At 39.7% G+C, this 15,354-nt stretch overlaps 1 protein-coding gene across 2 annotated transcripts in view; it reads right to left on the reverse strand.

Moving 5' to 3' along the window:
• Window positions 1–15,354, reverse strand: part of agap3 (ArfGAP with GTPase domain, ankyrin repeat and PH domain 3) — a 224,973-nt gene that overhangs the window by 125,721 nt on the left and 83,898 nt on the right. Inside the window, exon 1 of one of the 2 annotated variants that reach the window (XM_051686601.1) lies at window positions 3,374–5,333. The exons of the other annotated variant lie outside the window; for it this stretch is intronic. Within the exon in view, the coding sequence (XP_051542561.1) occupies window positions 3,374–4,856 (1,483 nt within the window). The 5' untranslated portion in view covers window positions 4,857–5,333. Of the gene's footprint in view, window positions 1–3,373; window positions 5,334–15,354 lie in introns of those variants that run through there. 2 annotated transcript variants of the gene reach the window in all.

The raw sequence follows: 15,354 nt of genomic DNA on the forward strand, positions 1-15,354 counted from the left end.
GTGCCACAGAATTTCAATTTGATGCTTTCATTCTGAATGGTGAACTGCAAACAAAGCACTTTTGGAATTGTCATGTGGGAGCCTAGGCAAACTTTTTTGTTATGAAGTAGAAGAAACAGTGAGTCAGAGTTTTGCAGCGAGGCAAGTCTGTCTCAATCACATGGGAGTTGAGGGCATTTATAAGCTGCTGAATGCAATTTCAGGCCCGCTTAAAGGCTAAAACTCAGTTTGAGAAGTACAGAGCAGGGGTGGGGATGAGTACCAGAGAAATATCCATCAGTGATGAAGAACAAAGCAATGATCGAGCATGAAAACACAATAACTGACCCTTCGCTACGCTCCACCCCCTTTTGTTGCTGTTGCTCTCTCAAGCTGTAAAATTCCATTTAAAGCCATCTAAACACACAGGATATCCACAGACTTACAAAAATCTTGTCTTATAATATGGTTGATGGCAACAGTTGCCAAGGTTGGATTGGTCAGTAATGTTTTTAAGGATGAGAAGTTATCTCTTGTTGGAGAAGAACAGAGCTGCATGGATGCTAGATATGGGGAACTAACTACGAAGGAAATACATTAAAATGCATATTCAAAAGCCACTTTTGGAGCATTCAAAACATTTCTGAGCATTTGTTAATGGAGTGGTTAGAAAGCAATTTCTTTTCAAGAAGTTCCCATTTCTGTTGCACCCTCTAAAGCGCGCCACCCTCTTTTATAATCTACAGCAATGGATTCTTTCAAGCTACATGTGATGCAATTTTCCAGCTTAGCAACTTCTGAAGTGACCTCACACACACCATTTCCTTTATCCAGCTATTTAAACTCAGCTGGCATGGCCCCAAGGCCAAAAAAGAAAAGAAAAAAAAGAGTCATCTGAATCCCATCTGAGAAGAACTATGAGGAGAGTCTGGAACTTTTTAAGCAAGTGAAGGAAGGTAATTAAAGGGATAGTTTACCCAAAGATGAAAAGTCAGTTAAAATCATACAATTACCCTTATGTTGTTCCAAACCAGTATGCCTTTCTTGTTTCCACGGAACACAAAAGGAGATGAAAGAATCTCAGTCAACATTCACTGTCATTGCATCTTTTTCGCCATAAAATTAAAGCGAATGGTGACATCTCCTTCTCTGTTCTGTGGCAGAAAGAAAGTCCACATTTGAAAAAACATAAGGGCGAGCAAATTACAGAATTGTCATTTTTGGGTGTACTACCCCTTTAAATCTCAAAGAACTCAAAGCTACTGAAAACAGTCAAGATCCATAAACGACGTGCTTGTCAAACCACCAGGGCATGTATAGACAGGTACATGCAATTCAGCTTTGCACACCACACACCTAAGCTTTGGTCCAAAAAGCTCTCAAGTTTTACAAACACACCTACATTCCAGGCTGTCAGTTAACTTTGCAAAGAAAGTCCAGTTAGAGAGTTTGGGAAGGACAGTTTCCTTAGTAACCTATGAAAGTAGATACCAATGGTGTACACACAGTGCTTAATTTGTTATCTTTATTTGAAGAGTGACTAATGGTACTGCCTAAAAACAAGCCTGGTAAGTCATTCTCGAGAGCTTGTCATGTTAAGAGAGCGTTCCCAGAAAAATTTAAGTAGGCATTGTGAGAAGAAAGTTCAAGTTATCCCAAAAGCAACACTATTAATTGGATGACGACAAATAAGCTAGTGTATAGCCAAGTGTATGGCCCTATGTAAGCTAATGCATACCCAAGTGTTTGGCCCTACATAAGCCAGTGTATGCCCAAGTGAATGACTCAATATAAGATGGTGTATACCCAGGTGTGCATGACCCTACATAAGCTACATAAGTAAGAGTACAGACAAATGTATGGTCCTACATAAGTTAATGTATCTACATAGGCTAATGTATAACCTAATGTATGGCCCTACAAAAGCTAGTGTATAGCCAAGTGTATGACCCTACATAAGTTAATGTATACCCCAATGTATGGCCCAACATAAGCTAATGTAAACCTAAGTGTAGGGCCCTACATAAACTAGTGTATAGCTAAATGTTTGGCCCTACATAAGGCAGTTTGCTATACATTTAGTCCATGCATCCGAATACAAGTCAGACACAAAGGGGCCTGGGACTGAAAGTTCCTCTTACTTTATTTTTACCTATGCTGTCGACATTGCTCTTGCTGTTCTACTAGGTAATGGGTGCTTAAAACATAATAAAAATGTGTGCTCCTAAGATCATCCTCTGCCTTCTTGCAAAAAATGTCCTTATTTTTAAACAACAGCTCTTTTTCAAATAGCACCTCTCACTTGTTACTCTTCACTGAAGTTTCAGTTGTCTTGTGTTTGCAGGCGTTAAATTTAAATTACATATTACAACCTTCAACAAAAAGAAAGAGTAAATATTTCACAATGCATTTGCCAGCCAGGCTTCATTGATTTAAGGCAAAAATAGATCAATATCATAATTTGTGTGAACCCTTTGCAATGTTGTTAGACTCTAACATTGCACACATGCCTTGCAAAATATTCACATCTGACGAATGCAAAAATGCTATAGGCAAATCTAATAAAATATTCATCATCCAAATATGGATTACAGAAGAGATGAGCCTAGGCCTATTCTTTGTAACCTAATGCCTTTTTAAAAATCACTGCATAAAGCTTTGCATCTGTACTGTTTGTTTACACTGCCTTCGAGACGACACATGAGCTGCAGGCAAAAAAAAAAAAAAAAAAAAAAAAAAAAGTCCAAACATGTTTAAAATATCACGGAGTGTTTTCAGCATGCTGCGTCACAAATTAACCATCAGAGTTGCAAATATGAACCAAACCCCTACTTCAATCCCATGAGATTGTGAGCATTGTTCCATATGAAATATTTTCCGAAAGGTAAACAATTCCATAGAGAGGCTCACCCGCTTAAGAGGGTTAAAATAGTATACCAGCATCATTAATTCTGTTCCTTTCTCTTTTCTATCAATGTCAGTCATTTATCCACCCTTGACTTATTCATGCAGTCTGTTTGATTACCTTGAAAGCATTAATGATGGAGGGATTAAACGAGATTTGATGGGCACTTTTTTGCTTCCTAATTCAATTTCAGTGCAGACTTTCACTAGAAGAAAACTCCTCTTGGAGCCAATTAACAGCTCAACCACACACACACACTCCAACAGAGATGAAGCACTCAGAGTGAATAATGCATTTAACCACTTATTATGCCTGATGGTGAAGCCCAGGCCAGCCCTTCAATATAACTTTAATATTTAATCAATTTGCCTACTCTCCAGGCTACATTCAAGCACTCTGGGTCTGTCTCCTCCAGAAAAAAAGCAGAACCTTCTGGGGTTGCTGCGTCAGAGATGTTGGAATTAAATTTATGCATTTTACACAACTTACCTTGACCTTTCCTGAAGCCAATGCCACTGAGAATCTCTATAGCAACAGAATCCGGCTTTTTATTTCTCACAGGGGGATGGCTGCCAACCGCTTGGCTCTCAGTGCAAAGCTCAGATTTGTTGCTGGACGACTGGTCCTTCCTCTTAAAATGACTAGCAATTAGCTGCCAAAAACTAGTCTCTGTCTGAGTTTGTTTGTTGGGCTTGGTAAGTTTGACAGGACGGAGAGGGACCTCCAAGACTGCTACCTTGCCTCGAGTTTGGTACTCTATGTACTGTGTGGCCCCTTGTTCCTCGTCTTGCTCACAAGTTGGGGTTAACGTTCTGCCAGTTAGGTAGGAAAACGGGCGAGCGGTTTGCACAGATTTTTCTCCAATGCTTGCGGTGCGTCTCCGTTCAGTTTTGTCCTCCTGTCCTGGCTGATTACGATTTCGCCTGATCCTGAGACTCAAGCTCCTTCGCAGTGAGCCAAACGTTCTCTTTGGTTCTTCTGCCTTGGTGACAATGGGTTCCTTTTGCTTCCCTGACATTTGTGTGGCCACCACTTCCTTTCCCTGTGCCTGTCGACTAAACCACCTCCAACGGAAACCTGAACGGGGCAAGCTACCAGTGTCAGTATGGCACGCAATCTCATCCCTGGAGCCACTGTGTGCTTTAAGCTCAAGAACAGTCATGCTAACAGGCCGTGGTCTGCCCCTGCTTTTTAAAATCTGACGTATTGATGGCTCTTCTTGTGGATGAATAGGGAGGCTGCAAGAAGGCGGCATGTCGTGTTTAAGACCGTCTACAGCATGCAGCTCGGCATGGCTCGTCCTACACCTTTGGACTGGGTAAACTTGGTTATTAGAGGCATCCGGAAGAAGGCTGCTAGAGTTGGTAGCTGCCAACATGCAAACACTGCGGGGTCTCCCAGACCTCTCTTGGTGGTTGGTCGTTGTGGTTTGCTGTGTCCTGTGATCATCTGGGAAGACAAACATGCTCATTGCCCTCCGTCTGCCCAGGAGCCGAAGCCCATGTGAGGGCCTTCGCAAGACCACCACATGAGGTTTTGTTGTATTCTCCACAGAGTTAGCATTACAGCTTACTTCTTTGTGAATGTGGCAAACCTCTACACCAGCCCAGAGTTCTTTGGTCCAATTTATTTTCTCTTCCCCAGCCAAGTCAAAGTCTCCCGTAGACAATTGTTGAACGCAGCTATCTTGGAGGAAAGGAGGTAACCTGTCTATCCTCATTCCTAATACTTCCCCTTTCCTCCACCCCCCGCTCCTTTGCACGCCTGCACTGCTCAGGTAAAGCCACCTTTTGAGCTTTCCAGCTGCACTCCTCCTCTGCCTCGGGCTTTCTTGATGTTCCTCCCTCTGATCCACCTCTTGCTTTTCGTCTTCCTCTCCCACGTTGTTCTTTATGAATCCCAACTCAGCCTCGCCTCTCATCTCTGCCCCTCCTGTCTGTGTGGGAGTCTGCACCTCCTCCTGGAGTCCCATCTGGGATACTGGCAACTCCGTATAGCTTCTTTCCAATCTGGTGTTGTTGAAGAGATGTGATCTTGTCTTTATAAATGAAACCTGCAGTATGGCTACCAAAAACCAGCATGATATCACAAGAAAACCTCCACAAGCTTGTTCTCGACAGCTTAAACACTCTCTCTGTCCTTAGCACAGCCGCTGCCTCAGTCTTTCACCTCCAGGCCACATTCCAAAAGCAAGCATAATACCTCACCTTTGTCTTGTGAGAGACAGAGTTAGGAAAAGGGGGGGGGGGGATCTTCAAACAAGCCCCAGCACGACCTCTCTGCAACTTTTGCCTTGCAGGAGATTTTAGGTGGAAAAACAGTACCCTATGAAACACAAACCTGTGCTCATTGAAGTGATAAATTTAGCGACTTGTGTCTTCTCCTGCTGTCAAAAACGGGTCTGTGCAATCCTGCAGTCAGCAGTGTAGGCAAATTCTGAAATGTTCCGGCTCTTGGCATGACCGAGAGGGTCTGTTTGAACTTCAAGCTGCTCCCACATGTCCCACGGATAACAGTAAAACAAGGAGTGGAATCCTTTGTTTCTTTAATGCGGAGGCATTGCCAAGGCACCTGGAGAGAAAAACCTGTAGGAGTTGCTGCTGTGAGTGTAGATTAAAACGGGGGTGTGGGGGTTCCAGATGCTTTGGAAGCAGAGTATCTTCAGCAAGGTTACCAACAATTGCACCATCCTAAAAAAGCATCCAAGTGAAAGGGCATTTTGTAGAGCTTCTCTCCCCAGGCCCTCGCTTTCTCTCTAATTCCCTTTCCTACCCTTCCTTCACAAACTTCCCTCCCTCGCAACTGTGTTTCCTCATCCAATTTAACAAGCCAGAAAATGACAAACATAAACAGGAGGCTCAATACATAGGGGGTTGGGAGACTGAAATGCCAAACAAATCTCTGGTTTTGGCCTATGCTAAGGGAAAGTCATTTAAAAAGTTTTCACATGAACGCCACAAATGAAACTCCATTACGAAAATATAAAAAGCATTTCAACACATATCCCTGTAAGCAATACTTTGGCTTTGCAATTAAGATGTTTAAATGATAGTTCACACAACAATGAATATTCTGTCATCTTTTCTCACCCACATGTTGTTACAAACACGTATGACTTTCTGACCCTGTTTACACCTGTTATTAAGATGCGTCTCGGGTGATTTGATCGCATGTGGTCAAGCAAGGTAGATCGCTGTTTACATTTGGTCGCACTAATGCATCTCCTGTGACCACTTGTGTTCAGATTTCGAGGGCAGGGTCTCTGATTTCATGACGAGACACATCAATCACTGTGTCATATGGATCTAAAGAGGATCTGTTAAGTTCTTGTGCTTGTGTATGTATTTGCATTTTTTTTTAGTTTTCAATCAGATGGTTATTTCCTTTTAAAGCCACTTGAAACCGGCAAAGTTTAAAATTCTTGTTTTAGTGGTTAATTGACAGGTGAGTGGTGGTGCTTCACTGCTGCCTGAGACACATGCAACACGGATAAGCGTTCACACCTCAAATACAATGTGGTCACATGTGTTTCTTACCACCTCCATATGTGTTATTTGTGATCTGCTCACAAAACATTTTAGAGCCTGTTTAGACCTGTATTTAGCTCTGACCACTTCTAAACGGATCACCCGAAAGCATCTTAATACCATGCGTAAACGGGTCTCTGATGTCCATGGAACAAAAAAGGATATGCCAGGCTGAACGTTAGCAGCAGTCACCAGTTACATTCAATGGGGTTCAAAAGTCTGAGTACACAAGTGAAAATGCTTCTATTTTGCATTTTTCTACTTTAACAACATATTTTTCCATTACAAATTATATAATCATAATTTCTAATTATATTATCAGTATAAACAGTAACAATAATAAAAGAAAAAATAAAAAGTTTATATTTGATTTTTAATGTGGACTTTTGAACCCCACTGTACTATATTAGGTGTAGATGTTGCCAATTCTTTTAGTCTAAGTTCCTTCATGGAGGTAAATTTAATCAGCCATACTAGTAAAAGCCATGTGGGTCAGGAGAAAAAAAAAGCAGTTTTTGTACAAGAGAAGAGCTCCCACAAGTGGTTCCAATGAAAACTACCCCAATAGCCCAGTAATACTGAACTACAGAGAAAAACAATTAGGCTGATTCAGAGACTCACTTGATGACATTTGAACAAAGATTCCCACAGAGCAAAATAATTTATGGCATGCAATCTTTTGGTAACCTTATGGCTGTCTGATGCACAAAAATATAAAATGCTACATTAAAATGCAGTAATTCTGTAAAACTGTCCAATTCTGTACAAATCCTAAGCAGTAGAATGAAACAACAACATGCCATGTACAGTACATTATGGTATTGGTTAAAACCTCAGCCATACCTTTAATGAAACGGAGTCCCAAAAGAATATGAAACAATATGACAAAAAAAAAGAAAAAAAAAAGAAAAAAAAAAGGACTAAAGACCAGACTCTCTTATTTCTTTTTTCCCCTCTTTCTTTCTACTGAAGAGTGGACACCAGTTTGCAAATCCAGACAATCTGTGCTCTAATCCAGCTAATTTCTTTATGAACTCATGTCCACCATCTGACATGTATGAGTCTCAGAACACAACAAAAGCCACTGGATGCTGATCTTAGATTATTGCTTTTCTCTAGTCTATTCCATTATGAAAACTACTTCTTGACCATTGGTCTTATCTATCTTGAGCTTGTACCCACACAAAGTAAGATCTTTGATTGATTTCTGACTTGAATATAATAGTGAAGTCAATTACACAGGCATATCTGACAACATAAATGCTTGATGTTTACTTTAAGGCCATATTTTGCAAATAAAACGTCTCAGTTTCTAGATATGCTCATTAACACTTGAACTATAAAGATATACCATGCTATGGTTGTTCGAAATACGATGCATGCGTCGAAACATAACACGTACTGTTTATCATTGATGATGACTCACTGTATCAGTCACCAGACAGATAATCAGTCATATGTAACTCTTAATATCTAACATACCTGAAACGGAAGTTTGCATGGCCTTCATTGTTGATTTAATTTGAAAGTTAAAATAAACACTTATTACTCAGTTTAATTTGACCATTGAAGCCACATGTTCTAATGCCTATAAAAGTACTTTTTCTTTTTCAAAAAGGACCGCAAAAAGAAATAAATCGTAGTATTGTCTTGTTAACAAGTAAAAATAACATTTAAACATCCTTAATACTTGGGAATTAATTTACTAGAGAGCACACCAGCATAAGTTACTTTCATATAATATATCAAGAATTAAAGTTTATTTTTGTTCTTACCCCATTGGCCAATGTTTTAGACATAATTCTTAGAAAAGATTTCAAAATGTAATGAGATGCATTCTTAAAACTAGATAAACAATTTACCAATGGAGTAAGAAAGGTCAAGTTAAATTCTCTACTTTCAAACAGTTATTCCTTCACAATGTTCCTTTTAAGCCACAATAAAGTGACAACCAACTAAAGCAAGTAAAAGCAATTAGAGAGGAAATTATTACATTAGTCTTTAGAACAAGAATCAGTACATGTGTTGATCAGGCAAGAGTTACCACCTGCACTCCTGGAAAAGGCTTGTTCGCCTTTGAAGTAGGATTTATTACCTGTATCTACAGCATACATGTTAGTCACCCCCGTCACCTCCTCTGAGATCAAACGGTAATCTTCACCCCACGGCAGGTGGCTGTGTTTCGGCCATCTGAGCCCCCCAAAACACATCATTGTGACTTCCCAAAAATATTGGAATATCCTTTAACCAGAGGCATTATCAGCCTTAATCTAACTAAAAAACTAGCTGAAGGTACTAAACAAAATTGAGGTACTCATCTGTGATATATAAATCATTTAAGTCTAGAACAAACATTCGTTTTTAAGACAGTAATGTCCTAAGACTGCTTTTGACACGGATCGACTAATGTCATGTTGGTGTCTGGCTTCATCAAATATCAAAAATACTTGAGTGGAGGAGGCGGACAGCTTCAGGTACAGGAAGCATGTCTAACCTCTGTGATTCCTTATTAGAAGGAGGGGTCTACAGTCTGCCTGGCCTATCTGAACTCAAAGAAGGATTAGTCTAATCCTTAAGCAATGGGAAGTCATTGATGTATCATCCGTCCCTACATACCTGTGTAAATGCACACACACATAAAAACGCTGCATGAAATGCATTGAATTGACGAGGCCCCATCGAAATGAGAAGGAATAAAGACCATATCGACTCCTCATCTCATTACGTTTCCATTAAAAACTATTGCGCTGACGGCAATACTGTCTGCCTAGCTAAATGGATGCAAACTCTGACGGATGAGAGAAAAAACACATTTTGCCCTTGCTAGATGGTGTTGCTAACACAGAGCATTAGATGTGTCTTTCATTTAAGCCAATTTAATCATGCAGACCATCAGAAATTATCTTTCCAAACGCTTTTTATCAACCTCTGGGTGCACCTTCATTAAGAAGAACCCTTTGGAAAGTGACCTGCCAGTCTAATTAAAAATGAGAAACTGAGTATCGTCAGATAATTAGGCCTCACTAGCTTTTATTTTATACACTTTTAATACAGTACGAATGTGACATCAGCAGCATGCCAGTGTACCTTGGCTTTACTATTGAAATGCAGATTTCAGCAATTTCTAATGGCTTAGCACTACTGTCAGAGTTGATTTAAACACAATCATTTTGTGATACTGAGGAACATCTGTTAAGAAGAACAGTGACACAGAAATAGCAAGACTGCTAGAAACCTCCAAAATTAGAATCAGTAATTGGATGAATTTCATGAAACCTGTCAAGAACATGTGCACAAGTTACATTTCACCCCAAAATCAAAAGAAAAAAATAAATTTATATTTAGCATAAATACAATTAAGCCTTTCCTAAGACCATTAAGATAAATTACACCATGACAAAACATTATTATATACTTTTATACTTATATAAATGATTATATAACATATCTAAATTACATCTATATATATATTTAAATTTTGCATAAAAAAATTAAGCCTTTAAGACCACTGCAATAACGTATGTTGTGACATTATTTTCATGACAGTAATTTCAATATGAAACTAAATATTTTCTTTTTGCAAAAGTTTATTATTTGTAATATATATATATATATATATATATATATATATATATATATATATATATATATATATATACACACACACACACACACACACACACACACACCAATCAGCCACAACATTAAAACCACCTGCCTAATATTGTATAGGTCCCCCTCGTGCTGCCAAAACAGCGCCTACCCGATGATTTTCTTCTCACCACAATTGTACAGAGCGGTTATCTGAGTTACCGTAGACTTTGTCAGTTCGAACCAGTCTGGCCATTCTCTGCTGACCTCAGGAGATCAGCAGTTACTGAAATACTCAAACCAGCCCGTTTGGCACAACAATCATGCCACGCTCCAAATCACTGAGATCACATTTTTTCCCCCATTCTGATGGTTGATGTGAACATTAACTGAAGTTCCTGACCCCTATCTGCATTATTTTATACACTGCTGCCACACGATTGGCTGATTAGATAATCGCATGGATGATTGTTGGTGCCAGACGGGCTGGTTTGAGTATTTCTGTAACTGCTGATCTCCTGGGATTTTCACACACAACAGTCTCTAGAATTTACTCAGAATGATGCCAGAAAAACAAAAAACATCCAGTGAGGGGCAGTTCTGTGGATGGAAACGCCTTGTTGATGAGAGAGGTCAACAGAGAATGGCCAGACTGGTTACAACTGACAAAGTCTACGGTAACTCAGATAACCGCTCTGTACAATTGTGGTGAGAAGAATATCATCTCAGAATGCTATTCTGAGATGCGGGTTGGTGCTGTTTTGGTGGCATGAGGGGGACCTACACAATATTAGGAAGGTGGTTTTAATGTTGTGGATGATCGGTGTGTATATATATATGTAAATTAGTATATTTTGGGGGGTGAAATTTGACCTGGAAATGTTCGAGGCTTTTTATGAGATTCACCTAATTAACTTTGTTAGCATCTCTAATTATTATGCCATTGTGCATTTATTATTCCAAGACCACTGCGACTATTTGTTAATCCTATTTTCTTTAACCCAATAACTTTCACATAAGAGCAAGATTTTAACGGCGCTACTATGGGTTATTCTCTTGACAGAGGTACAGTTAAGTCTATGAAATCTGCATTAACTTCACCAAGTAACATTTAAAATACACATTTCTCCAACACACCTCAAGTAATTCTCAACTGATTCCAGTCATTCACAAGTACAAGATAACCTTCAACCAAGTTGTGGTCATAAACGAACCATACGACCATACACCACCAGGGGGCAGTCTATCTTCTCTCACAGCAGACCAGTGTACCCATTAGTTCAGTTCATAAATCAGTCCCAAAATCATTAAAACCTTATTTTGTCTGTATAAACATTATAATCTGAGCTTTCAAGCAGCTGTTATAATATTTTACCCAATTATAAATTTGTTTAGCAAATCTGACACATTTGGATTATTGGACATTGACATTTTTGCTTGACGTGGAACAACAAATTGTTACATAATTGTAAGAAATTACAGAAAAAGCCTCTCACACAGTTTCAGCTCTCTTTGTATTCCTATCGGGGTTTTTTTTTTTTCAGGACATTGTAATTATCTCACTCCTAATGACTTATGCTAATTAAGTTACGCAAGGTTAAGTAATTTTCCGAGCTGCACTGCAGTCCAGGTCACTGATCCATCCCAAAGCAGGGGGTTTCCTGCAAAAACTTGAAACACAGGGGGGCATGGAGCAGTATGGTGCAGCACACTGAAGTTACGCAAGGCAAGATGCTCCCCAAGGGGCAAGAGCAAAGAACGAATCAAAGGATCCGCTGGGATGCAGATAGACAATTAATTCCGGACTGATGTTTAATGAGGGGTTCTTAACGAGTTGCGAATGACTCTTTCCTTAAAAAATAAATAAATAAATAAATATATATATATATATATATATATATATATATATATATATATATGCCAGAGATATATTTGTGTGGTTTATAATCCTCTCATATGAATAACAGCAACTACAGCAGAAATAACTGGCATTGCTATCTCTTAATTAGTGCACCATAGAGATCACTTTACATAGATACATCACTTTCCAATTTTGAACTGATTATTTTTAAGTGGACTTACATCTTCCCAACTAAAAGTCATTTGTTGTAGATGTAGCCACACATTGCGACGATGCACAAAAAGTCAACACGGTGTTAAAATGTATCTTTTTTACTTCAATACATGTTTGAGGTCTTACTGTACACTATTCATTGGTGCATGTTATTCTAAAGAAAAAACATCTACATGGCTTACATTTAAATTGTATAACTTGATACACCTCTAAAATGCCATTCCTTGTCGGCTCCAAGACATCTAATTTTTCAATCCCTCCCCCTGCAACCACCTGGCTCCATTCTGGTTCAGTAAGCAATGCTTTTTCCAGTTCATTCCCTATGGATGGATCCTTATAAACATAGGTCCCACCCTACATTTTTCTCATTTAATTTCCTGTTTCACTTGAAAATACATCACATTATGGAAGTTAAATTACTTTGCAAATGCCAACTTAAGTTGACTTTTAAAGTTAATTGTGCAATTTGTGCACCACTAGCTGAACCAAACGAGTTTACTAGATTATTAGGTAAAGTTTACTAGGTAAAGTTTACTAGATTACTAGGTAAAGTTTTTTAAACACAAACTTTGATTTAACATTAGTGTCAAAAGGGTGTTCTGGCTGGTTTCTATGCATTTCTAGGGTGTTGTAGCTACAGCTTGCAGTTGCTAGGGTGTTCTGGCAGGTTGCTAAGCTTTGCTAGGCTGTTCTAGCTGGTTGCTAGGCATTGCTAGGCTGTTCCAGCTGACTGTTTTGATGTTTGGGATAGTTGCTAGGCATTGCTAGGGTGTTCTGACTGGTTGCTAGGGTATCCTAGCTGGTTGCTAGGCATTGTTAGGGTGTTCTAGCTGGTTGCTAGGCATTGCTATGGGATAGGGAGAGAGAGATAGAGTGTGAGATATTTTTTTTGACAGTTTGAGTTGGCCCATTTGACATTCTCTCAATGTAAGTCTATTGGACTTTTCCGATATACGATCGTCCCCTGTGCGAAGACCGCAAGCCTAATCAGTTAGAAAAGACACAGAACACTATTCCAGTACAGTCTGAAGATCTGTGCAAAGCTTGGCGGATGTTGCTTGAAACCTCTAGGAGGAGTTACTGTTAGGAATTAGTGTTAGGAATTTTTATCTCGGTTTAGGGATAAAAAAAATTAAAAAAAAACTTTACCAAGTCAATAGTGGTGGTTTTGTCAAGCTAACACAATTATCGTTTCCAAACAAGTTTCCCAAACACTCCTACCACCCCATCTGCCATTGTTTGACAAAACAAGTAGTCCTACCCCAAACTATTGCCATTGGTTGAGCCAGAAATGGACAGACTGCTCAAACAAAGAAACAAAGTGCTCCAGAGGTACAGTGCCACACTTTCATGAAATCAACTTGTGAATAGCTTATTTATAGTTGTCATTTCATATTAAACTAGGATAGAAAAAGAATATTACACACTTCACCTTAAACAGCTGCTTCCAGAACTGATTTCCTGGCCAATTACTGGACTGAATTACATCCCTCTAGAGGGGGCCGGCAGCAGCCACATCATTGTGATGTGTCCAGGGTTCCAACACCAGATTTAGCCCCAATACTGTCAGCCTGTTATTTGGGCCATGCTGATGACTGTGTCAACTGGGTGACTAAAGTGCTGGAAACTACGCTAATGGAATGGAATGACTCAGCAGAGGAGTGAACACGAATACACACACAAATGCGAAAACGTCATAGCTCACGTTGCGACAATCACTATCTACCTCATTATAGTTATTGTGGTTGCAATGAGAGGCCAGATTTGGCCTCGTCACTGTGTTCTCTTGATTATGTTAAGTGGATCTGTATTACAGTAAGAGCACCTGCTCAAATCTACATAAATTAACAATATTTTTGGCAATAATGTATAATGACTCAATTTGATGAATGAGATATTTAAATATTATATAATGAGCAACAGATCACTGGTTAATATTTACATTTAAAGAGTTAACTTTATATCGGCATATCATTTTAATTTATTTAATATAAAAAGATCAGTATTACATCCACATTTCATTAGGAATATATATTATATAAACTGTGTGTGTGTGTGTGTGTGTGTGTGTGTGTGTGTGTGTGTGTGTGTGTGTGTGTATATATATATATATATATATATATATACATACACACACACACACACACACACACACACATATACATATACAGACATATACATATACACTGGTGGCCAAAAGTTTGGAATAATGTACAGGTTTTGCTGTTATGGAAAGAAATTGGTACTTTTATTCACCAAAGTGGCATTCAACTGATCACAATGTATAGTCAGGACATTAATAACATGAAAAATTACTATTACAATTTGAAAAAAATTAAACTACTTCACAGAGTTCTCATCAAAAAATCCTTCACATGCAGCAATGACAGCTTTGCAGATCCTTGGCATTCCAGCTGTCAGTTTGTCCAGATACTCAGGTGACATTTCACCCCACACTTCCTATTGCACTTGCCATAGATGTGACTGTCTTGTCGGGCACTTTTCACGCACCTTACAGTCTAGCTGATCCCACAAAAGCTCAATGGGGTTAAGATCCATAACACTCTTTTCCAATTATCTGTTGTCCAATGTCTGTGTTTCTTTGCCCACTCTAACCTTTTCTTTTTGTTTTTCTGTTTCAAAAGTGGCTTTTTCTTTGCAATTCTTCCCATAAGGCCTGCACCCCTGAGTCTTCTCTTTACTGATGTACATGAAACAAAGTAAAATATTACTTTGATTGTTCAGCTGGCTCCTGCCTCCTGCCGAAGCCTGGAAAGGAGGAGGGATGCGCTGTCACGGTGTCCTCACCACTGCCATCTGCCCAAAGGAGCAGGGACAAAGGAGTCGCTGCCAGCTGCCTGGACGCGGAGGAACGGCCGCAGTCCGCAAGGGGAAGAGGGGCTCGCTGCCGGCTGCCTTAAGTGGTGGAGCCGCTGCCAGGGGCGGAGGTGCACCCTACCGGCCGGCAAAAGGCAGAGCGGCGCTCCATCCGCTAGGGGTCATAGGACTTGCTCCGGTCCGCCCGGGGAGGAGTGGCTGTTGTCCACCAGAGGGTGGAGGAGAGGTCAAGCACCAGGTGACGGCGTGTCCGGCAACCGGCAAGCAAGTTTTTTTCTCTCTCTCCCCCTTCTCTCTCTCTCTCTCTCTTACACTGTCGCTCCACCTTGCCCTTTCCCTCTCCTCTTTTTTGTTTTGTTTTTCCCTCCCTTCATCCCCCTCCCCAGCTCTAGAGAGGCTGGGAAAAGCCTGATTTAAATGTTTGTTTTATTGAAATCAGA

The sequence above is a fragment of the Myxocyprinus asiaticus genome, chromosome 44 (assembly GCF_019703515.2).
Source record: "Myxocyprinus asiaticus isolate MX2 ecotype Aquarium Trade chromosome 44, UBuf_Myxa_2, whole genome shotgun sequence".
Taxonomy (NCBI): Eukaryota; Metazoa; Chordata; class Actinopteri; order Cypriniformes; family Catostomidae; genus Myxocyprinus; species Myxocyprinus asiaticus.